The sequence below is a fragment of the Mastigoproctus giganteus genome, chromosome 4 (assembly GCF_048544385.1).
Source record: "Mastigoproctus giganteus isolate SK-2022 chromosome 4, ASM4854438v1, whole genome shotgun sequence".
Classification (NCBI taxonomy): domain Eukaryota; kingdom Metazoa; phylum Arthropoda; class Arachnida; order Uropygi; family Thelyphonidae; genus Mastigoproctus; species Mastigoproctus giganteus.
In genome coordinates this window covers 201,406,128-201,431,762 of record NC_143578.1, presented here as the reverse complement: position 1 = coordinate 201,431,762, position 25,635 = coordinate 201,406,128, and the positions used below count along the sequence as shown (strand labels likewise).

General features: G+C 35.7%; 1 protein-coding gene across 2 annotated transcripts in view; it reads left to right on the top strand.

Annotated features, from left to right (window-relative positions):
- Positions 1-25,635, top strand: part of Ctl2 (Choline transporter-like 2) — a 387,011-nt gene that overhangs the window by 142,108 nt on the left and 219,268 nt on the right. For both annotated transcript variants that reach the window (XM_090371991.1, XM_090371992.1), the window contains exons 10-11: positions 12,576-12,684; positions 24,516-24,599. In XM_090371991.1, the coding sequence (XP_090228117.1) occupies positions 12,576-12,684; positions 24,516-24,599 (193 nt within the window). The remainder of the gene's footprint in view (positions 1-12,575; positions 12,685-24,515; positions 24,600-25,635) is intronic.

Here is a 25,635-nt window from a genome sequence, read left to right as displayed (position 1 = left end):
AAAGTGAGATTTCAAAACCTGTACTCAGTGCTTGTTTAGTACTGTATATAATACACAAGAAGTATTGAATTTGACCACATCTTAAATACTGTATTCAGTAATCATGATGTGGCCTAATCATGGCCTTATGCAAAGGGATAATCACCTCCTTATCCCTACTAGCAAAGTTTCTGTATATCATTGACAAAATCCCATGAGCTGTCCTGGAAGCATGTCTACACTGCTCAGATAATTTAATGTTTGACTGCACAAATTAACCCACATAATGAAAAATGGAGAATGAAAAATACCCACAGGTATTTTCTATTCTCCACTACCCAGAATGTAGTACCACACAATTGATAAGTTACTCTGCGGTTACTGCTTCCATGTGCAGTACCTTGCATTTGTCAAAATGTTAAACTTGAACTGCCATTTCTCGGCCCATCGACCCAAATTTCCAAGATCTTGTTGCAATAGCTCACCCTGATGAATGTCGTTAACCATCCTGCCAGCCTTTAAATCATCTGCAAACTTAGACATTAAGCCTGATATACCTTCATCAGTATCATTGATAAATATTAAAAACTGCAGTGCACCCAGCACTGAACCCTTGGGAACTCCACTAATAACATTAGCCCATGAAGAGCAGTGCCCATTGACAACCACTCCCCATCTTCTTCCACTTAACCATCCCTTTATCCATAACGTTAACTTGCCCTGAATGCCACATTGCTCCAGTTTGTACAGTAGTATTTTTATGTGTAACAGCATCAAAAGCCTTCCTAAAATTTAAGTACAAAAATCATTTTTTGTATCCACTGCATCATAGTAACCTATCAGATTGGTTAGAGAAGACTGCGCCTTGACAAATCCATGCTGTGATTCCAAATGGTCCTGTATTACTTCTTCAACCAGTGATTCCATTATTTTCTCTGGAACAACCTTTTTTACGAATGGCTGGCTGGATATGAGCAAATTTTCAAGCAGAAGGAAAGACACCAGTGGAATAAAAAGTGGAAAAAGGCAACACAGAACAGGAGTAAGAATCACAGGTTTTGAGCACAGAGAAATACTATCAGAAGAAGTGTTTTCTTGGCATCAAGACTAAATTTTTCTGATATCATTTTGATGGAAGACCACAAAAGGCATTGAATGACTTGTACCAGGAATGGTAAGGGGTGGTTTACCAAGATCATCAATATACAAGTTAGAAGAAAACTAACAGGTCAGCTTTATCTTTGGCTGAGATAGCAATAGAACTATCTGGTTTTGATAGAGGAAGGGTAGAGATGGGCAGATGTTGCAGCCGATATAGCTTTGGCAAGAGACCAGAATGCTTGACCATTTGGACAAGAAGCAAGTTTTCTACATTTAGTCTGTTCAAAATCTCGCTTGGACTGATTAATAACTGCTTTACAATTATTGTAAGCTTCCGTGTAGGCAGAAAATGAAATTGAAGATTTGGAAACAAGCCAATTACAATATGCAACATTCTTCTCTTGAACAGTCTTAGCACATTTATTGGAAAACCAAGGTTTAAATAAAGAATGAGATTTTAAGGTGGAGTGTGGAATATAAGGTTTCATCCCAACAAGAATAATTTTACCAACACAATCTGAGCAAACATTAACATCAGAAGATTTAAATTAGTTATTCACCAAGGAATAAAAGAAAATAAACCTTGCAGATCATCCCATATAGCGTATACTCAGGTTGTTAAATTTAAGTTGATTGGTTACATTTCTGGACTCTTTTCCTGGGTGAGGGATTAGATACAAAATCAGAGATCTGATATATGAGGTGCTACCCAAAAGTTCCTGAAATGTATTTATAAAATAAATTAATTAGACTCACCCTGGGTGTTATTCGCCACCATAACCTTCGAAGTGTTAACCTCGAAGGTTATGAGTGTTAACACTGATCCAGTGCTTCTCCCGTGATTTGAACGTGCCCTGAAAGTCCTTTGTCATAGTGTTTGGCACCACCTGAGATTCAGTTTGGATATCCTCTATGCTGTCAAATCTTCAACCCTTCAGCTTGATTTTCATTCTTGGGAAGAGGAAGAAGTCACAACAGGCTGTCTGATGAGTAAGGGGGGGGACGATTGTCATGTTGTTGGACGCCAAAAACTGCGTCACAGTGTGAGATGTGTGAGCCCCACGCATTATCATGATGAAGGACCTTAACTGCCTCAGGAAGTTGCAGTAGAACTTTGCATTGACAGTCTGGCCAGGAGGGGATGAATTCCGTATGGATAATCCCATCAATGTCCAAAAAAAAAAAATGAACAGCATGGACTTCACATTGCTCCTCACTTGTTAGGCTTTCTTCGGTTGGGGCGAAGATGGGCTCTTCCATTGGGATGATCATTACTTGGTTTCTGGGTCATACCCATACATCCAACTCTTGTCACCAGTGACAACCGTAGAAAGATAGGAAGTTTTGATCACTCCTGGCCCGTTCTTGAAGATCTCTGCTAAATTCCATGTGATGCTGCTTTTGGTCTTCACTCAGTAACCGTGGCACGAACTGGGCCACAATGTTTAATTGAAGTGACTCTCTGTGACAGTGACTCACTGTCTTGTCGCACTCAACCATCCCTTTATCCATAACAGCAACTTGCCCTTAATGTTATACTGTTCCAGTTTGTAGAGTAGTCTTCCCTGTGCAATGGTATCAAAAGCTTTCCTGAAATCCAAGTATATGATATCAAAATTATTTTTTGCATCCAGTTCCTTTGTGACCATGTCATCCAATCCAAGTGGTCAGACAAAGACTTCCCCTTAACAAACCCATGCTGTGTCTGAACTATAACTGCAGTCTTTTCTAGATGATCCTGCATGCTTCTTTAACCAGGGACTTCATTGTTTTCCTTGGAATAGAAGTTAAAACAACAGGTCTGTAATTACCCATGTCACCTTTTGATACTCCTTTGTGAATTGGGTATACATTTACACATCTCCAGCCCATGGGGGTCCTTTCCTGAGTCCAAGGATGCTCTCATAATCATGGCTAAGGGTTTCCTTACTTCCTTTGCTGTCTGCTTTAATATAACTGGATAGATCTCATCCACCACATTGTGCCTTTCTTATGTTTAATTTCAATAATTTCTCCTCCACTTTGCTGTCAGTTATTACAAAATCGTTTAGCTCCCTGTTAAGAGTTTGATAAGCTTCTTGCCTCCACTTTGTGTGAATGCAGATGCAAAATACTCATTCAGTTTGTCAGCTACCTGAGCAGAATCATTCAACCATTGATATCAAGGGAACCAATCTGATTCACCCCCCTTCCTTCTAGTACATAAGTAAAGAAGCCTTTGCTGTTTTTCTTTGCAACCTTTGCCAAAGATATCTCGTAATCTGCCTTCATTTGCCTAACCTCCTTTGTGACTTGATTACAGACTAGCTTATATCTACCATAGGCTTCAGTGTCTCTGATAATTTATATGCATCTCACGCATTTTTCTTCTCTGTGACGAGTCTCATTAGTTCATTTGACATACATTTAAGCCTAATCCTTGAACAGTATTTCTTAGTTGGAACAAAAAGCCTGGTAGCTTCCAAGATTACTTCCCTGAATGCTTCCCATTTAGAATTTGCTGTTGGTAACATCGTTGGTTGGTTGGTCCCACTGTATAGAATTTAAAAATTGTTTGTAACCACCATAGTCACCTCTACGAAAGTAAAAACCCCTCCCTTTACCCTTGATGGTAGTTACATCTCTGAGTAAATCCATTGATGTGGGATTTGCAGATAAAGGAACCACTAGGTTCCTTTATCTGCAAATTCTTAATGCATGAATAATCACCGCTAATATTCAGATCAAGAGTATTATTCCCTCTGGTTGGCTCTCGATCACTGCTGTAGAAAACAATCTTTCAATAAATCCACAAAAGTCTTGCTAGTGTGCGAGTGACTAACCAACAAATTCCAGCATTGAAGTTAAAATCCCCCATTATAAGACAATCTGATTTACTGGCCCACTATTTCTCTTTACAGTTGTTCATTGTACTCATCAGCATCATTTGGCCTATAATATGCTTCCTCTCTCAATTTTGCTTTCCCAGTGCTTATGTCACACCAAACTGACTCAATGTTGCACTGTCCACCCATGTCAACTGGATGCATTTCTTAAAACGTATCTTGACATTGAGTGTCTACCAAAATCTCTAACCGATATTCATCGGAAAACATGTGCAATGGCAACAAGCACAATTAGGGAATCATATTCAAAGAGTGTAGATCCTTAGATAGACAGCATAGTTAAAGACCAGTCACAAAAAGGAGAAGCAAAACACAATGCAGAAAGCATTGCAAACATGACGCAAGAGCTAGAGTTTGTATTTATATTAATTTTTTCAAATGAAACTTTACAATGCTTTCCATGCACGACTAAAGCACTCAAAGAAGAAGAATTGGATTTAAAGACGTGTGAATTTTTACAATCATTAGCAGATTACTTGCACACACTGAGGAATGAGTTCTAATGATTTGAAGACAAATCAAAACATAACTTGAATGATACTGACTTTGAAAGAAGCCAAATCCCAAAAGTGATTGAAAAAAAAACAAGACAATAATGGAAAAGAGCCAGAAACACATTTAAATCCTAGAGACAAGTTTTGCCTATATACTTTCAATGTTATAACTGGTACTCTTGAAGTCATATAAGAAGAGATGAAGTGTCAAGTAAATTTTCCTGTCCAACCAATACTAACATGTCTGATAAACAGTATTTACAAGATTCCCAAAACTAGTTGAATTGTATCCTGTTGACTTGAACACGAATCTCTCTAGAGAATTATGGCAAATTTGACTGTTATACTCATACAGAGTATAATAATACAGGGAAAAAGAAATTAAGTCACATTGACCTTCATGACTTAATATTGAAAGATGAAATATGATATGTATTTCCAAATTTAGAGATTGCCCTATGTATTTTCTTAACATTGATCATTACTAAATTCTCTGTAGAATGTTCTTTTTCTCAGTTAAAAAAAATAATGAAAAACCCTCAGAGAACAACAATGTACGAGGACAGACTTAATTCACTAGCTCTGCTTTGTATTTAAGTGGACATTTTCATGTAATAACTTTTGAAAACCTAATCAAGGATTTTGCAATCAGATAATTGAGAAAGGAGTTATTTTAATTAAACACTTAATGTAATTGTTATCTCAGATAATAAAAACATATTTTATGTTTTAATATTGAGTTTCACATTTTCTAAGAGGGGTGGCACGATAATATTTTCAGTGATTAATCTGACTTTGGGCCCACTGGTGACAAAAGCCACAGCAGAAAACTACTACTCCTCATTTTTCTTGTCTCTTTTTCTCTTCATTGCATGTTGATACAGATAACGACCAATTTGATATAAAAAATTTACCCCATAGGTCAGGCTGCTAGACCATAATTTCCAATCAGTGAGTATCACATTGATTTCCCATAACAGGTTTATAACTTGCAATCAATGCAAGTTATAGACTGATCATATTAATTATCTGTAGCACATCTCTCCCCCCCCCCAAAAAAACTTTCCTTTGCCACTTACTATCTCATATCACACATACTATCGTTATAATCAAGGTGTGGTTTTGCAGCATTCAATCAGCTTTTGTTCAGAAGCATTTCCCCCTCCCCAACACATACATTCATTGTTTCCTATACACATTGATAAAGGGAATGAGGAGTTTCATTTTGGAACATACAGAGTGTCAGGTTAACTTTATTATATCAGTATCTGTTGGACTTAACCAATAAAGGTCATAAGGGTCAACATAAAATCTCAATTGTTGTGCTGCAGGCACAATTACCTTTTACCCTGTCATTTCTTCAGAATGATCCTGTACTTTTCAACTGTGTCCTAAGTTGTGTGAGTTATTAGTGCCCTCATCTTGGATGTTCAAGGCAGGACCAGACAAGCATTGAGTAGATGGATGGGTGAAATGGGGGATAGGTTTTTTTTTTTTTTTTTGATTGATGCTATATAAGCTGGCTTTCTTGAATCATATGCCTCTACTAATGCTAATAACTCCAGTTTTGTTGACAACTCTCCAAATATTACTAAACAAACAGTTTAAACTTTGTTTTTGTGTTATTTACTTACCTAATATATTCCTTGTAATTGTTGAAGCATGCTATGGCATTGCCACTCATATATTGGTTATATAAAGCTCATGTAATAGCAGTTTTCTATAAGGTGACCCTTATAAAAAAAAAACTGCTATTAAGTCCCAATTATTGTGATTGCAGGCACAATTTTACCCTGGCATTTTTTTCAGAATAATCTTGTACTTTTCAACTGTGTCCTAAGTTGTTTGTGTTATTAGTGCCCACATTTTGGATGCAAAAAATAATTTTGATATTATATACTTGGATTTCAAGAACGCTTTTAATACTGTTGTCCATAAAAGAATTCAGTGTGGCAGTAAGGGCATGTTACTGCTATGGATAAAGGGATGGTTGAGTGGAAGAAGACAGAGTGGCTATTAATAGACACTGCTCTTCATGGACTAATGTTATTAGTCGAGTCACGTCCCCCCAGGGTGCTGGGTTCATTGTTATTTTGTATATTTATTAATGATATTAATGAAGGTTAATGGGCTTAATATCTTAAGTTTTCGAGTTGATACAAAGGTTGGCAGGGTGGTTACTGACAGTAATCAAGGTATTCTACTAGAACAATTACAAGAAAAATTAAGCAGATGGGTGGTTTGAGAAATGGCAACTGAAGTTAAATATTGACAAATGCAAGGTACTGCATATGGGTAGCAGTAATCCCAGATTAACATATAAATTGTATAGTACTACACTAAGGATAGTAGAAAATGAAAGACTTTTCCTTGGGGGGTAATTGTGCAGTGAGATATGAAGTTCTATGAGCAGTGCAAAAAGGCTGCCAGGATAGCTCATGGGGTTTTGTCAGTGATATATAGGAACTTTGCTATCAGGAATATTGAGGTGATTATTCCATTGTGCAAAGCAGTGGTTAGGCTGCATCTTGAGTACTGCATACAGTCAAAGACCTTATTTGAGGAATAATGTAGATCTGTTTGAACAAGTGCAGAAAAGGGCAATTAAATTAATGAAGGGAAAGTTCTATGAATTGGAGCATTTTGAGTGAGACTAGCTCCTGCAAGGTGATCTCACTGAGGTGTTTTAAGGCTTTGAATGGATTGAGCAAGCTCAGTGCTAACAGCATTCTTCCTCATGTTCAGACTATAAACACGAGGGGACAAATTCAAATTGAGGAAGGGTGATTGCAGGATAGATGTGCAAAAGTTTTGCCTTTGGCCAGCAGGCGGTTGATTATTGGAACTAACTTCTATTTGTTGTTGTGGAAGTGGATAATTTGGATAAATTCAGAGAAACAAGAAATTGGCAAAGGTAAAGAAAGCCAACACGAGAACAACGAGAAAAGTCGGATAGCTTATGTGGAAAATTAGTTTCCCTTTCTCGATATGGCACTCTAGCACTGCTCGCTCAGTAAACAGACAGTAAGTGTCATTGGTGCAGAAAGTCGAGAATGATGTGCTGATTGGTACGTGAACACTACACACGATGTAACATCGGTTTAGTATCACTTTAGTAGCACTCAGAATCACTAATGGTAACTTGCCCTAATGAACGCTTTCCGTAATGGTGAAAAAGGTCAGGTTACCTCGACTTGAATCCCATGGGAGCTTGAACCCCTCCTGAAATGGAGGGGGTAACCTAACCCTTTTTCTTTAGAATCATGGGTAGACTAGTGCATAAATTTTTATTAACAAAATATAAATTTTTTTTATTACTGTACTTTTATTTTTAAAGACACTCGTGCAGATACACACGTATCATAACGTCAATCAACACCTCAATAGCTAATATATATATTTATATCAGTAATAAAAAAGAAAGTTAATAATTATAACGACTGTAACTAATATTTATGGGTCAATGCAGTTGCAGAGCAATCATGCATTACAACCATAATGTGTATAAAATATTGAAGATAATAATAAAAAAGGTAAATCAATCAAATAGTACCATTCAGGAATTTAAAAAAACGCAAAGGATTAAAAAAAAAAAAAAAAAAAAAAAATTATCGCTTTCTACCCACAATCCCTCAGCATGAATTGTTGAGGAGGCTTCCATCCTGCAGTGGGTTGATAATGGCTGCACTTTACCTTTTTACCCACAATCCTTGGCGCACGATAGCCTTAGATGCTGATGCGCCATTAAACTTCCAATAACTAACTAACTAACCCACCCACAATCCAGATGACTTCAACAGGGGCCAACCACCCAGGCTGAAGGCAAAAATGACAAGAAGTTCTCTGTTTCTGTAATGATCAATATATCCTAAGTAATTTAAATCTAAACCAAATATAGTAATTAAAAATGGTTAAGAAATTTTAGAATCAAAAGTAAGAAAATATAAGTAAATTATAAATAAATTATAAATGTAAGCATATATTAATAATCGTTGACCCGACAGAGAACTTAATTTAATGATTAAAATAAGATTAAATATATAATACATACTACATATCTACCCTATCCAGGACATAATGTAGTAACAATAATAGTATATAAAATATATATAAAATCCAAAATGCGCACTCATAAAATCCATGAAGGTAAAATTAAGAAACAGAAATATAATAGAAAAAGCAATCTTAGGTAGTGCATACTTAACCTAAGCAAAGCTTTTGTATATATTTATATCAGTAATAAAAAAGAAAGTTAATAATTATAACGACGATAATAATTATAGTTATAATTAATTATAGGCTTCAGTAGTCATATCATCAAAACCTTCCTCTTCTACTGGCATAGCATGTTCTACTATCACACAGATTCTGTTTTCTGCTAGCTCAACAGTATTTTCTGAACAAACTGACTCTAACCATGCATTTTTCCACACACATTTAATGTTGATGGTTTTACTTCTTTCAGCGATAAAGCTATGATTCTGGTACAGTCTACAATTGAGAAATGTTTCCATGCCTCCATTACTTCAATAGATTCGGAATAAATTTTTTCCAAAATCCAGTGTAACGATTTTCTGATGGAATGAGTTTTAAAGGTGGATTTAATGCTTTGATCTACTGGCTGAATGAAGAAGTTGTATTAACCTAGTACAGCTGTGGTTGTTAGGAGCATAACTTCAACTTTTGGATGACTTAAATCTTTTGGATGGCCGGGTGTGCTATCCAATAGCAATAAAAAAACAATAAAATAAAAAAACTAGATTTTTCCACAAGTTCAATAGCACAGAATGTAAAACGAGAATTTCCCAACAAAATAAAATACAGGGATTTCTCAATATATTTTTTTTTTTTTTCGACTAGCGAGCTAACAGCAGGGATTCAAAGAGAGTGGAAATGTCGAAAAATTACATCCAATAGATAGCAGGGTTTTCACCACACAAAAGCTCAAAAATACTACCCTGTAATGCTGTACATTAATGAGGTTATTGTTTTGTGTTAAGTGATTTTCTTTGTGAGGTGAAGTTGGCAAATATATCATGTTTTCCCTCTCCATATCCTCTGTTTTTTTCTTTACTAAGTTTTATTCTCTCTTCCTTTTATGATGAATCTATCTGTGATTCATCACTGTACTATTCTTCACCAACCCTTCCAGTTTCCATACTTCTCCCTGCTGATTCCCTATTCTTCTTCTATTCCCATTAACTTGGGTTTCCTAAGTGAATGTAGGCAAGATGGTTAGTAGAGCATGGCAGGGATGGAATGCGAGACGTGATGACCGGGTGTTTCCATTTCTCATCCACTAAGAGCCAGGTGCTGGTTTGTACACAACAGAACAAACACTACACATTCACACTACAATATTCTACATAAAAATGGCCAAGTTTGGCATTTTAGCTCCACCACAAGATGAATAACAGCAGCTATTGGGGGTAAACCTGGGGTCCACTCCTCAACACTTGAATACTTGTTATGCGAGGTGTACCAAAATTCTCTAACTGTGTTAGAGCGAAACCGTGTTATATAGGTATCGTGTTATGCGAGGATTGCCACAATTTATCAATTATGTTAGAGTGAAACCGTGTTGTAGAAGTACTGTTATTATGCAAGGGTTGCCTGTACTGTGATATGTGTATTACCAAAACCCAATTACTTCCCTTAAGAACAGAACATTATTAATCACACTGTGATTAATTGGTTTGTTATCACTTTTTTTTTTTGTTGCTTTATTGTGGCTTATTAGTATTTGCATTAGTTGAGGAATATGATGCAAGAAAGCAAGCTTATACAGCATCAGCCAAAAAAGAACAAAAAAAAAAAAAAAAAACCTTCCCATTTCACCCATCTGGTCACTTCAAATGTTTGTCTAGTTCAGCCTTAAATTTATTTCAGATATCAACTTTCACAACAACAGATGGAGGTCTGTTCCAGCAATCAACTACCTGCTGGCTAAAGGCAAACTTCCACACATCTATTCTAAAAATGTCTTTCCTCAATTTGAACCTATACCCCTTCAGGTTCTTAATCTGAGCAAGTGGAAGTATCCTGTCAGCATTGAGCCTGCTCAAACCATTCAGGGCCTTATACACCTTGATCAGATCATCTCACATGTGCCTAGTCTCCAGATGCTGTAACTTGTAGAACTTAAGCCTTTCTTCCTAAATGCACCCTTTGTTCATCTCACCAATCTTGTTGCCCTTCTCTGTACTCTTTCTAGCAACTCTACATCCTTCCTAAATGAGGCCTCCAGATCTGTATACAGTACTCAAGGTGTGGCCTGACTATTGCCTTATACGAAGGGATAATCACCTCCTTGTCTCTGCTAGCTAAATTCCTATATATCATTGACAAAACTCCATGACCTGCTCTAACAGCCCTTCTGCACTGCTCAGAGAACTTTATATCTGACTGCACAATTACCCCCAGGTGTTTTTCATTCTCCACCTCCCTGAGTGTAGTGCCACATAGTTCGTATGTTTCTCTTGGGTTACTGCTACTCATATGGAGTATTTTGCATTTCTCAATGTTAAATTTCAGTTGCCACTTCTCAGCCCATCTGCCTAACTTTTCTAGATCCTGCTGCAGTAGCATACTGTCTTTACTGTCATTAACAACCCTGCCAACCTTATGTATCCATCTGCAAACTTAGACATTAAGCCTGATATACCTTCATTGATATCATTGATAAATACACAAAACAACGAGCCCAGCACCGAACCCCGGGCGACTCCGCTAATAACATTAATCCACGTAGAGCAGTCCGCTTCAATTTGTACAGCAGTCTTCCGTGTGCAACAGTATCAAAAGCTTTCCTGAAATCCAAATATATGATATCAAAATTATTTTTTGCATCCAGTTCCTTTGTGACCACATCATAGTATCCAATCAAATTGGTCAAACAAGACCTCCCCTTAACAAACCCATGCTGTGTCTGAGCTATTACTGCTGTCTTGTCTAGGTGATCCTGTATCACCTCTTTAACCAGTGACTCCATTACATTTCTCGGAACAAAAGTTAAACTAACAGGTCTATAATTATTAGTGTCACTCTTTGAACCCCCTTTGTGAATTGTGCAATATATTTGCACATCTCCAGTCCATTGGGACCTCTCCTGACTCTAAGGATGCTCTCATAATTATGCTAAGGGTTTGCTTACTTCCCTTGCTGCCTCCTTATAACTGGATAGATTCCATCTGCCCCAGGCACCTTTTTTATGTTTAACTTCAACAAATTCTCCTCCACTTTGCTGTCAGATCATCAATAGTTGAACAGTCTATGTTAAGTGGACCAATCTGATTCATCTCCTTCCTTCTAGAGTTTACATAAGTAAAGAACTCTTTGCTGTTTTTCTTTGCCAAAGATTTCTTGTAATCTGCATTTGCCTGCCTAACCTCCTTTGTGACTTGATTACTTATATCTGCCCTAGGCATCTGTGTTGCCTGATAAGTTATATGCATCCTATGCATTTTTCTTCTCTGCCACGAGCCTGATTAATTCATCTGACATCCATTTAGGTCTGAATCCTGAACAGTATTTCTTAGTTGGTATGAAAATCTTAGTAGCCTCCAAGATTAAGTCCCTGAAGGCTTCACATTTAGAATTTATCAGTGGTATCATCATCATCATCAGTTGATCGCACTGTAAGGAATTTAAAAACTGTTTGAGACCACTGTAGTCACCTTTACAAAAACTCTTGTGCTGATGCTGCACAAGCTTGCTTTCTTGCATCATATGCCTGTACTAATCCTAATATAAGTTTAGGGCTTCACTTATATAGAGCTGTTTCCCTTGTAAACATTAAACCACACAGAAATGTGGTTCTACTGTAAGAAATTGGCAAAATTTTATTATTTTTATTTTTTGAAGTACATATATATATTTTTTTTTTATGTTAAATTGCAGCAGCTTTTGTTTTTTACCAATAATATTGCATTTGTCATTTAAAATGTTAACCTGTTTAGTTTTCTGTGGTTGGTAATTAATAGCTATAATGCAGTTTGGTAGGGGTTAATGTCCCCTCCACGTCAATGTTTATCATGGTTCCATTGTATTGTGTTTATCATGGTTGCATTGTATTACATCTAATTTCTTTTTTTCATATTTTAAAACATATTTTTAGTGGTTGGGAGATGCATTCCTGATCTTAAATTAGATGGAGCTCTCTTGAAGAATTTGAGTATTGGTTCATCACTGGATATCACAGATGCTAATTTGAAAAAGGGAAGCAAGTAAGAATTTGCAAATATATCATGGTTGAATAATTCATTAATTGTGTGCACCTTATTTCTTTTTTCATTTTCTGAAATTAATTTATTTCAATTATAAATATTACTGATTAAATACAGTAAACTCCTTAAAATCCAGCACCTTTTGCAAAAAAAAAAAAAAAAAATTAACATTTTAAAATTTGGAAATATTAAGAAAGCAATCCAGCACTCAAAGCTGTCAAAGATCACCCTTGTCTTTAAGAATCTATTTACAAAAAAAAATGACATTTCTCTCTTTATAAGATGCTTGCAGGGCAATGTCGTTCTTTCATCTGTTTTTGCAGCTGCCTGGATTTAAACTTCATAGTCTTAATTCTCATGGCATAACAAGCTTGTCTTGCCAAAATGTTAATTAGCCATATTTTTAAAAGATGAGACTGCTATGGCAGCATATTTGTGGATTAACTAATTTGTGTTCTCTAGTGGCAGTATGTAGACAAAACAGTTGTAAAGAGGTTGTTTGATGCGATCTGGGATATGGGATCATGTGGGATATGGTATCAGAGTTTCTACTGTTGTAATATAAAAGCAATCTGTTTTGATTGAGAGCAGGTGATTTTTGTTCTCACTTAAAACCACCAGCTATCTGATGAGGGGACTGGGTAGTCCTGAAACAGGCTGTTTTAGCAGCCTCATATTTTAAACAAATTTCCAATTAACCTTTTGGTGAAGCCACCTTACCAAAAGGTTAATCACAGATGGTTTGTTCTGCTGTGAGCATTAAGACCATTGCATTATCAATGCAATTTGAATCCTCTTTGTCATAAAAGCAGATGAAAGGACAAGGTAGACCTGCAGACATTGGTCAGGCCATATAGCTTTATCTATAATTTCGAATTTTTCTCTTTACTGCTGCTATCTTTTATTCGGTAAACCCTAAACTTCATTGAACAATCATTCAGTGACATTTACGAAGAAAGATAATTAATTTTTCATGATTTCTTTTATGAATATTTGGAAAAATAATATAATGATTATTCACCACATATGGTTCATTCATAAAGGGCAACCACCACTTTAGCAGCTATATCAAACAGAAAATGTTCATGTTAAATGAAAAGACTTCAAGGTGCTACTTATGGACAATATATATGTTATATTATTTTAGTGCTGAAGAACTTAGTTAAAACTCATGCTCCCACTCAAAACAACAAAAGGGCACTCATCTGCTGTCCATGTGAGATGGGAATTATAACCAATTTTGAACAAGATGCCAATTGACAAGTCATATAAATAACTTAGCTGTCCTAAGCTGGATAGTGCTTTTTTTACTGAGTTGTGTTTCCTTAATACTAAATAAACGTCACATTAAATACACTCATGGTATCAGGAAGGCAGATAAAAGATAGACATCTCACATTTATAAAATTACCATGTAGCTTCATTTCTAATGTCTTGGAGATTTAATAATTTAATGAAATTATGTTGTATGTCTATTGTTTGGACGCTTTCAAAAGTGAATAAATGTTTGCAAATAAAATAACAAAGTGATATGAAAGTTCGATGCATCCAGCTAAGCTTCTTTATTTGACTTGTCTTTTGGCATCTCATTCAAGATTGGCTGTACATTTTTATATTCTTACGTGGACAGTGAATGAGTGCCCTTTCATTGTTTTGGGTGGAATGTGAGTTATAATTTCCTGAACACTTAAATTTGTGTTTATAAGTAATTTTAATAAATGTTTGTCCATAAGCAGTACCTTGAAAAAATGAAGGTAATGCCTACTCATATTCAAAACAATATTCATAAATAGGACAGTAAGAACCTTGTGGTGATGTTTGGCATCCTAGAAAGAAAAAAATACACATGTTATGCCTTATTATCAGTTGGAATTGTTAGAGCAAACTTCCTGGATGGCATACTTTATGCAGAACATACCTGATACTCCTTCAATATCACATTGTTCTAACTTTTCAAGGCATGGAAGTGGGTGTGCATTGAAGAAACATTTTTAACAAGGTGGGACAAAACCCTGCATGAGGAATGCAGGTTTTCATTTCCTGAAGAACATTTTAATGATAAGGTCATTTCTTATATGTATCCTGAACAATATGGAATTGGATGATCTTGACCACAGTACTCACTGAATCCATATGATTATTTCCTGTGGAGATTCCTAATGGACAGTACTACATAACTAATCCACTATATAATATTGGTGTAAATACACCATAGTTTACCCATAAATTTAATTACCTAAGTATTGTAACAGCATCATTTGATTTTATCTCATATTGTGGCTGCTTTCACAATGAGATACCAAGTATTGCACTACTTTGAATAAATAACGCTTCTCTAATAGAGGAGACTACTGTTATTTATTCTCGGTGGGCACCACCACCCAGATGCGTTTTGGAGTTTGTCAAATGATGCCGTTACACTACTTATGTAATTAAATTTATGGGTACTATGGTGTTTTTACACTGATATTATATTGTTAATTTCTATATAATATCGGTGTAAATACACCATAGTTAACCCATAGATTTGAGCTACGATTGTAGTGTAGAAGGCATCGTTTTAATTGTATCTCATAATGTGGTTGCCTTCACAACAAGATAGCTACTATTGAATTACTTCAAATAAAAAAACACTTCTCTAGTAGAGAGGACTACTGTTATTTATTTTCAGCGTACCACCACCCAGACAATTGTTTTGAAGCTTTTTTGGCTTCGTCATCAGTGGGCGGGTAGGTAATACAACAAGCCATCTCAGTTACGAAGTTATATCCACATTATGAGAGATGCCAGGAGGGTGTGGTGGTAATGTATTTGGAAAATTAAATGCACTAGGCATAATCCTTATGGGTTTTGATAATTAACTATATAATATCGGTGTAAATACACCATAGTTAACCCATAGATTTGAGCTACGATTGTAGCGTAGAAGGCATCGTTTTAATTTCTTCGCAACTGAGATGGCTTGTTGTATTACCTACCCGCCCACTGATGACGAAGCCAAAAAGCTTCGAAACGATTGTCTGGGTGGTGGTACGCTGAAAATAAATAACAGTAGTCTTCTCTACTAGAAGAGTTATTTATTTGAAGTAATTCAATAGTAGCTATCTTGTTGTGAAGGCAACCACATTATGAGATACAATTAAAACGATGCCTTCTACGCTACAATCGTAGCTCAAATCTATGGGTTAACTATGGTGTATTTACACCGATATTATGTAGTTAATTATCAAAACCCATAAGGATTATGCCTAGTGCATTTAATTTTCCAAATAAATTGTTAATTTCAAACCATAACGTATTATGGGTTGAAAATAAATAATCCACATACCATTGAAGAAATGAAAGATGAAATCAGAGATGCTGAGGAGGACATCTCTGAAGAAACTATGGCTGCAGTTATGATATGACATCTGCAGATGCACAGAGATCACATTGAATATGTTTTTGCTTAAATAATAAACTCCTATGTCTCACATGTTTAACCCTTTTAGGAGTGAACACATTTATCTGCATTCTACACTGTGTGAACTCTGGGGAGTGTGTATGCAGATCTACGATTTTGAAGGTTACATCAAGTTCATTTCAAATAAAGCCTCTATTTGTGTACCAATTGTTTACAGATTTTTTCCAGTACATGCTGCTATCTTATTTATTTCCAACTAATAGTAAACATAATTTTTAACAGATGGTGGCATAAAAATGTTTTGGAAATGAGAGGAGGATATTGAAAAGTCTCAGCCATTCTTGTTGGATTTTGACTTACAAAAGCTGAAATTTTCTAGAATTCAGATATATATATATATATATATATATATATATATATATATGGAAGAATTGTAACTTAACAAAATTGAATTAAGTGATACTTAAATAGGTGTATAGGATATTTTTTCTTCAAAAAAAATAAAAAAATAAAAAAGAATTTTATGATAATTAGATAGACATGTTTATGTCTACAAGACTATGTAAAAAAAAAAAAAAAAAAACACTATTTACCACAAAACAAGTAAATGATACAGTTAGGGTAAATTCCTAGTAAGGGGCAGAATTGCTACATATACACCAAGACTTTCCAATATTTAATTAAAATAAAACCATAAAATAAAATAAGAAAAAGTGAAATGACATGTAACCCCGATAGTTCACGAGCATGACTCCCTACCTAAGGAGAGACATCCCTACAACCACTGAAGTATGCATGCTATTTCCCAATAAAAAGGGAAAAATAACCAAAGAAAGGGACCTCTGAAGCACCACTTTTTTTAGTGACTTCATTCAGAAAGGGTCATACAAGGTTGGTTCGAGAAGTTTGCATTCTAACACATACAGGAAAGCCGTACCATTAAAATCCCCTTTAATTTTCAACATTCCTGTCACTGCAGTACTCTAGTGCTTTGATCCCACTGGGAAAAAAAAAATCTTTTTCTTGGTCTTTCAACCATGCACCCACAGCTACTACCACTTCAGAGTTGGAGGCATATCTCTTCTCATGGATGCTTTTCTTCAGCTTGGGGAACAAATAAAGGTTACTGGGGGGCAAGGTCTGGAGAATAGTATAGATGCTGAAGCAACTTAAATCCTGTAGTCTGTATGGTGATCATCACAATCTGGGATGTGTAAATGGGTGCATTGTTGTGAAGAGCAAGACACTAATTTTCTACACCACTTTTCCTTGATGGCTTCACAAAATTTCCTTATGAAGTTGCCATAGTATGTACCAGTGACACTAGTGCCCTTTTCCATGTAGTCAATCATCATGATGATGATGATGCCTTCTGCATCCCAAAGATCTGATGCCATCACCTTTCCAACTGACAGAACAACACAGAACATTTTGGGAGGTGGAGAACATGGATGCTTCCACATTAGACTTTTTTTTTTTATCCTCTGGGTTTAAGTGATGAACCCATGTTTCATCCATTGTAACAATCCAGGACTACAAATTTCGTTTATCTTCACGAAGCATGTTCAAGTTGATGATGCACATTCATTTGCAGCATGTCTTTTGCTCATCTGACAACATTTGTGGGCCTTTTCCGCATTGATCTTTTTCCTATTCAACGATTTCATTAGGATTGAATCGACACTGCTGATTGAAATGTCTGCAGACTCAGTTATAAAACAGTCATATGTCCATCTTGCATCACAAGGTTATGCATGTGGTTGATGTTTTCCTCGTTGAAAAGGAGGGTCATCCAGAATGGTTTGCATCATCACAAGATTCCCTGCCACAACAAAATTCTCTGTGCCCTTTCACAACTGTGCCTTATTCCATGCAGGAACCTTATTCCCCAATGTCTGCACCACGTCAGCATGAACCTACTGTGGGGATATTCCTTTCAAAGACTTATTTTGTCACTGCTTGTAGTTCTTTTTTCTCCATTTCAAAAATTTTCCTTATTTCACAAAATCACCTGCAAAATAAAAATAATTGAAAGTATTGGATCTATTAGGATTAGTAGAGGCATATGATGCAAGAAAGCAAGCTTATAAGCATCAGGCAAAAAAAAAAAAAAAATTCCCATTTTGCCCATCCATTTATGCCCCCTCAGGTTTGTAATCTGAGAAAGAGGAAAAATCCCATCAGCATTGAGCCTGTTCAAACTATTCAAGACCTTATACACCTCAATCAGTATTAAACTGATTTGAGGCGTATAAGCCTTCTGAAAAAATACTACATAATCACATTCACTAGCAGTAGATTAGAATACAAACATTTTGAATACCCCTCCTATTCCAGTTATTATTGCTATCCAGCAAAATGCCAGTGGATGTCTTTATATGATCCTAAACACAAAAGAAGTAATGAGCCAACTCAGATCATAATATATGTAACAATCAGATTTAAATAAATAAATAAATCAAATTCAGATCAGTTGATTAATTCTAACCAAATGAGAGAATAAATTAAAACAATGAAAAAAAAAAAAAAAAAGAGTAAGTGGTCAATAGTATTCTAACTAAAGAACAATGGGACAGAATAGCATCGAAGTCAAAGGAAATTGGGGGGGGGGGCAAAAAAAAAGGCAACAGACTCTTGCATCCATATCAGAATTAACTTCATTATAATTTTACAAATATTATTGTCTACAAGACATAAAAAAGAAAAAAACATAAAATAAAAATTTATGAAATTCGTAATAAAAAATCTGTTAATTCTCTATTATAATTTGGTTTAAAGTTTATTTGCATTTGGCTTAGACCTGATTGCCTGGGGCAATGTTTAAAGTTATTCTTTATGTGGATGGTGGTAGTCATGGCATGTTGTATGGTTTTATTTGCATTTTTACTTCTTTCGTTTTATTGTTCATCTCTCCAGAAAAAAAAAGATAATAAAATAATAATAATAAATTTATATAAAAAATACATGTATGCTATTATGATAAAAATTTGTAAAAATGGGATGAGGTCATATAAAGTTATCAAACTTTTTTTAATTAATTGTCCTTATGGTGATGCTATATTTAAAAATGCTAATGCTTAGTGATATATTGGTCAGTTTAAAAAGAACTTGCTCCAGCATAGCATTGGCTCCACGAGACAGCGGGGCCCTGAGTGACTATAGCGAATTCTGAATGATTTACAAGTGATTTTCGTAAAGAGCGGCTGATACCTATAGTATTATTCTTCATTTTTTGACAGAGTTATTTAATTTTGCTCTTCTAAAGTAAAGAAGCTAGTGTACCTAACAGAAAAGAAAGACACCTTTCTTTTTGTACATAGGACTAACTTACTAACGCACTAACAAATAACTGTACTTTATCGCTTAGTCACTGGTGGAACCGCTCCTGCCTCCACGTAGCAGTGCTGGAAACCTGGGAAAAGAAAGCCACCCTCCCGGGGCAAAAAGGAGCAATGATGGACAAAAATAAACAGTCCTTGTGTGGATTTTATGATCCAGATCTAGACAAACATAATCCAGATCATGATGACACAAATATATCCCATGCTAAGAGACAAAAAAAAGAAGGAATGGATAATACACTCCTCTTTTTAATACTACACGCATCCACAGACAAACCATTGGGCAAGCTGTCCCCATTTTTGATACAGAAATGTCTCGAAAATGTGGCTGGCCCTCCAAAAATGGTTTGACGATTAAGATCCGGAGATTTATTAGATGAAATGACTGAACATAGACATGCTGAGAGATTATTAAAAGTACAGTCCATTCCAGTTATTTGGGAAAGATTGGGCCTAGTGCATTTTGGCCTGATTAAGCGGCTGTCCAATTATCCGAAGTTTCACGTAAATAGTTAAAAATACAATGTACTCCCCTTTACAATTGGTTCACTGCAATAAAATCATGTTACGACGAACTCAGCAGGGTAAAGTACCATTTGCTATACGATGTGCAGTAAGCGCCGGTCATTGTGATCACATTTGTGAATTGAATTTTAATTATATTAAACAGATTCTAATTAGCGAAAATAAGAGGAATATTATCCACAGGCTATAAAAGCAAAGATATATCAAGCACAAATTTACCCTTTATTACCTTACCAATTAAAAAATTAAATGATATGTGAAAATCGGAAGAATATACGTGATAATCGGAATAATTAATACGTACTGTAATATGTACATACGGACTAGTTGACATTTCTGTTCACTGACATTTGCGGGTGGGGGTTAAAATATAAAACAGTAAAAAGATAAGCAATCAATAACAAAGAACACGGCAAATACAAATTGCAAGTAACACAATACGTGCAAGTGAAAACGGAGTAACGAGTTACAAAGCTTTAAAAATAGGAATGAAGAGAAGATCTGAAAATTAATTTTTTTATATGATTGAAGATTCCATGGAAGTGTAAACACATTTCACCCTAATGACCCACAGAATTCCAGCTGTTGGTATTATTGCAGATTCAATAAGATCAAGTTTACTGTCTGTTTATGATAGATTTCACTAACAGAAATGCCCAATAAACAGGTGATTGCTAATTGTTTTTATTGTTTTATGGTTGTGACCTCCAGAATTTCGACCAAACCACGTGGTACCATCGGAGACAATCGTAGGGTAATCTCCAATGCTGTGGTCTCCTGCCCCAATTAAACGGCATGCTGTCCCAATTAAACGAAGTAAACCCTGGCTATTTTCTCAATTGGTTTCTGTTTTTTAAGATTTGCCCCAAATAAACGGTGGCCCGATTAACCGGACTCCACGGTATCTACTTTTGGTGGAATTCCCTTGGAGGTTAGCCCACATGCCACCTTAAACTCCTCTAAAAGGATGATAACAGAGTGGGATCTAGTAAACATATCAGAGGATGAACTTGTTCATGAACTAAGATATCAAAACGTGGTACAAGCCAACAGAATTGTTATTAAAAGAGATGGAGTCTGTCCCTACACGTACAGTGATACTAACATTTAAAACACCGCATCTACCTACTTCCATTAAAGCTGGTTATCTTAGATGTCAAATAAGACCATACATTACAAATCCAGTTCGGTGCTTTAAGTGCCAAAAATTTGGTCATTCCCAAGCTGTCTGCAGAGGTGTAGCCACTTGTGTTAACTGCAGATCAAAAGAGCATACACACATACAAACTGTAAGACTGAAATGCAAATTTGTCCTAACTGTCATGGTAACCACTCTGCCTTCTCTAAGGAATGCCATCAATGTAAAAGAGAAAAGAATATTCAAAAATATAAGATTGAGCAGAAAGTATCATATCAAGAAGCTAAAAACCTTTTTGCAGTACCTGCTAAGTCACCTACATATGTTTCAGTTACCCAACAGTTACGCTCAGTAGCAGCTCAGACTGACTGCTCAGTCCCTCCAAGTATCTCAATATTTGGTTGGATATTTGGTTAAATCACTCCTCCTCATTAAACCTACTCCCAAATATGCTACTAGAGAAGCAAATACTCCTGTAACAATACCTCCAGACAAGAAACCTAATGAACAACCAAAAGAACGAGCCAAGAGGCCTGAAAGAAGCAAGGCAACTAAATTTATATCTGATACCATGGATATTGATGAAAAGATAGATGAAGATGATTCAGTTCTTCTTGGCCCCTCCGTAGCCAGGTGGGAAGAAGCAGCAGTGCATAGCACACGCTTCTTGATTAGACCAGGATTCGAGCCCGTCACCACCAAATACAGAGGATGCGGAAAGGTCAGGGAATGACCACTGCATATCCCAGAGCAATATGGCCTTAGTTGCTAATACTCCTAAAAACCGAATAACAAACAAACAAACGATTCAGTTCTTGAGATTCATCCAGAGTATGACATTGACATGGGTAGGCTAATCTTCCCCAAAAAAAGAAACCTGGCAAATACAAATTGCAAGTAACCAAATAAGTAACCAAACCCACCAGTTAAAATCAAACAATGCACACAGTGATTCGATGGAATTGTTGCAGAATTCGTGCTAACTTAGATGACCTATACGATCTCCTAAGAGAATAAGCCTGTTGCTACATGCATACAAGAAACATACCTAACGAATGCAATATCTATAACAATCAAACACTTCACAATTTATAGAAAAGATAGAAACTGCTGTAATGCAGCACACTGAGGAGTAGCGCTGTTAGTAAACTCTTTAATTCCTTCCAGACCAATTCCTTTGCAAACACCATTGGAGGCAATTACAGCCTGTATCACCATTGGCACAACGATAACATTAGTTTCATTGTGTCTGTCACCAAATCGCGCTTACACCCTTGCTGATTTAGATGACCTAGTAAGACATACCTGCTCCTTTCTGTATTCTGGGTGATTGGAATGGCCATAATCCCTATGGGGTTCTCAACATCTTGACTGCTGAGGATAAACAATTGAGAAATTCTTGGAACAATACAATCTAACTAATTTAAACACCGGTGATCACACATATATGCATATACCATCTGGTTCAAGCTCTGCCATTGATCTATCAGTATGTTCTCCAACAATATTTTCTCTCATAGATTTGACAGTTACTGACAACCCTCTTGGTAGTGACCACTTTCTGATCATCTGTAATTTCTGTACAAGTTCTCCTCCGCAGAGTACTATTAGAACAATTTGGAAATGTGACAAGACAAATTGGACAAAATATCAAGAAATAGCTCATTTAGATACCACTATCATTGCAACTGACAAGACTGATTCTGCAGTAAGCTATATTACACAACAAATAATGACAGCAGCTGAATCTGCTATCCCGAAATCATAATTTAAAATCAGACTCCATCCAAAAATGTTGTGGAATGAAGCATGTAGCATTGCTAAAAGAGAAATGAATAAATACTGGAATCAGTTTAGAAAACATCCAACACAGCCAACCTCCTACAGTTCAAGTGAGCAAGGGCTAAGGCTCGTCATGTAAGATGAATGAGTGAAAAAGAAGCATGGGCACGCTATGCTGCCACCATAAACAGATTCACAGATACTACTACAGTCTGGAAAAAAATTAAACGTATCACTTGCTACTTCTTCGATTATATTTCTGAAAGGAAAGGAAATTTCTGATCCTGTGGAAATTGCTAATGCATTCGGCTGGTCTTTTGAAACACTCAGCTGTTTCTGCCTACGAACCAGTCTTTCAGTTGCTAAAATGCAGTGCAGAAAAGTGTAAACTGAATTTTAATACTGCTCTCCAACATTTGTACAATCTGTCACTGACCATGACTGAATTGCTTAATGTGCTCACAAAAGTGAAAAACAGTGCTCCTGGTCCTGATGGAATTTATTATGCAATGATTTCCCATTTAAGTGAAAGATCATTAAGTGACCCTTTACGATTCCATAATAGAATTTTCTTACAGGAATATTACCCCACCAGCTGGTGCCATTCTTATTTGCTAGCCTTCCCGAAACCAGGAAAAGACCGCACAGATACAACAAACTATCGGCCTATCTCCCTAACAAGTTGCTTTAGTAAAACAATGGAAAAAATAGTTAACACCCGACTAACATGGTATTTGGAGACTCAAAACATTGAGTCCAAGTCAGTATGGTTTTCGGAGAAGTAGATCGACGCTTGATCTCATTATCAAAGCGGAATCAAATATTTGGAACGCCTTTTTAAGAAGTGAGCACTTTGTTATGATATGCATTGACATCGAGAAAGCATTTGATACAACTTGGCATTATGGGATTCTTTATGACTTATGTAAATCTGGTCTTCGGGATCATCTCCTGAAATATATTCAGAACTTTGAACCAATAATGAACCAATAAACGATCTTTAATTCTTAAAGGAAAAAGTTTAATTTTTTTTTTTTTTTTTTACTCACAGGAAATAAAAAGGTTGAGGTAATATTTTAAACCTTCTATTAAACTATCAACTTTCTTCAGCATAGTGATGGCAAAACACTCAACCATTTATATATTTCTTTGGCTACTTTAATTTTTCATTAACAGTGAATACTGGTTTCTAGAAGATTGCATCCCCCTTTGAAGTATTTATAAATCTAAGCCTTAAGAGTTGAATTGACTATTATTACACAATAGTGAATATAGATTGTTACATGGATTATCCAAGAATTAGAGAAATACTGGTAGTTAAACATTGGAGACATGAGTAAACAAATGAGGAAGGGGCATCTGGGAAGAGGTACCATTTAAAAAGCTTGGAAATGAGGTTAATAGTAAATTTGTTATCTGCAGCTGAAAACAAAACCACCCTCTACAATTCTTTTACAGAATTGTAGAGGGTTATGATCACTACTTGTTAATGACCTCTATTTTTCTCTTGCCTTTGATTTTTTTGAAGTATCTATATTGACTAAAATTTAAGGTAGATTATTCTATACATTATTAAGCATTTATAATAATGCTTTATTTATAAAATTTCTAATAATTTTATTTTGCTCATATTTCTTTGTAGATATCTTGCAAAGTTTCTGAATGCTCGTCAAATTGGTGAGAAAATATTTCAAGATTTCCGAAAATCATGGCATTTGATATTAATGTAAGTATCACGAAGTAAACAATGTTTTGAAGAACATGAAATTTTGTAGACAAAATCTAAATGTTTATAAAAACTTTGTTAAAACTAGAACTAAGTTTTACATTGGTGATCTTATATCAGTCGTAAGCAGTATGTGCAAGGGGGAAATCATGTATTTAATAGCAGTGGTAGATAATGATACTATATATTGAATTTGCTTACAACTGTTAATAATTTCTAGTTGAAATCTGGTAAAAGCCATAATTAGAGCTGAGAAAAATCAGAAAACTGCTTATTTTAGTGGATTCTCATTGGCAATCAAACTGCTCTCCACTATGTTGGGAAGATTCTAGAACCTCACTCTCTCCTTTCTTTTTGGGCTTCCTGGTACTATTTTTCAGCAGGAAAATGTTTGAATACACTCCCTCTGAGTACCTTTCCTTTGAGTGTATTTGTCATGAGGATGTACTAGTGATTTTAACAGTGATTTTCAGCAAAAAAATTCAAGACAACAGAGCATACTGCAACAAAGCATGACATGTTTAGACTCATCTCATCCTTACTTCCATTTAATAGGCTGTTCACTTGATATTATGATAGTCCTGCTATTTTCAGCTAATAACAAAGATGTTTTCATATCTCATGATGTTCAAAATGTCAAAGTGCACTGGAGAGTGTTTGGTTAAATTTTGTTGTAAAATCTGATAAACTACAAGTGAAACACTTTTTCAAAATAGTATATATGACTTCCTCAATGGGCTGAACACAAGTTTATGACTGACACTGTTTTTCAAAGAGAGCAGGGAGACTGTTGAAAGTAATCCCTGATCAGGACTGTCCTTGACTTCAACAGATGATGAAATCATGTCTGAAGTACAAACTTTGGTACTAAGTGACCAAAACGTTCAGAAGCAGAGAAGGCATAATTCAAATAGCAGAAGACTACTATAAAGAGTTATACAAGGAGCGAGGGAATGATGCCAGCAGTGGGGAAGATGGATCGCAAATTAGTAACACATACAACGTACCTGATATCCTTCCTGATGAGGTAGAACAT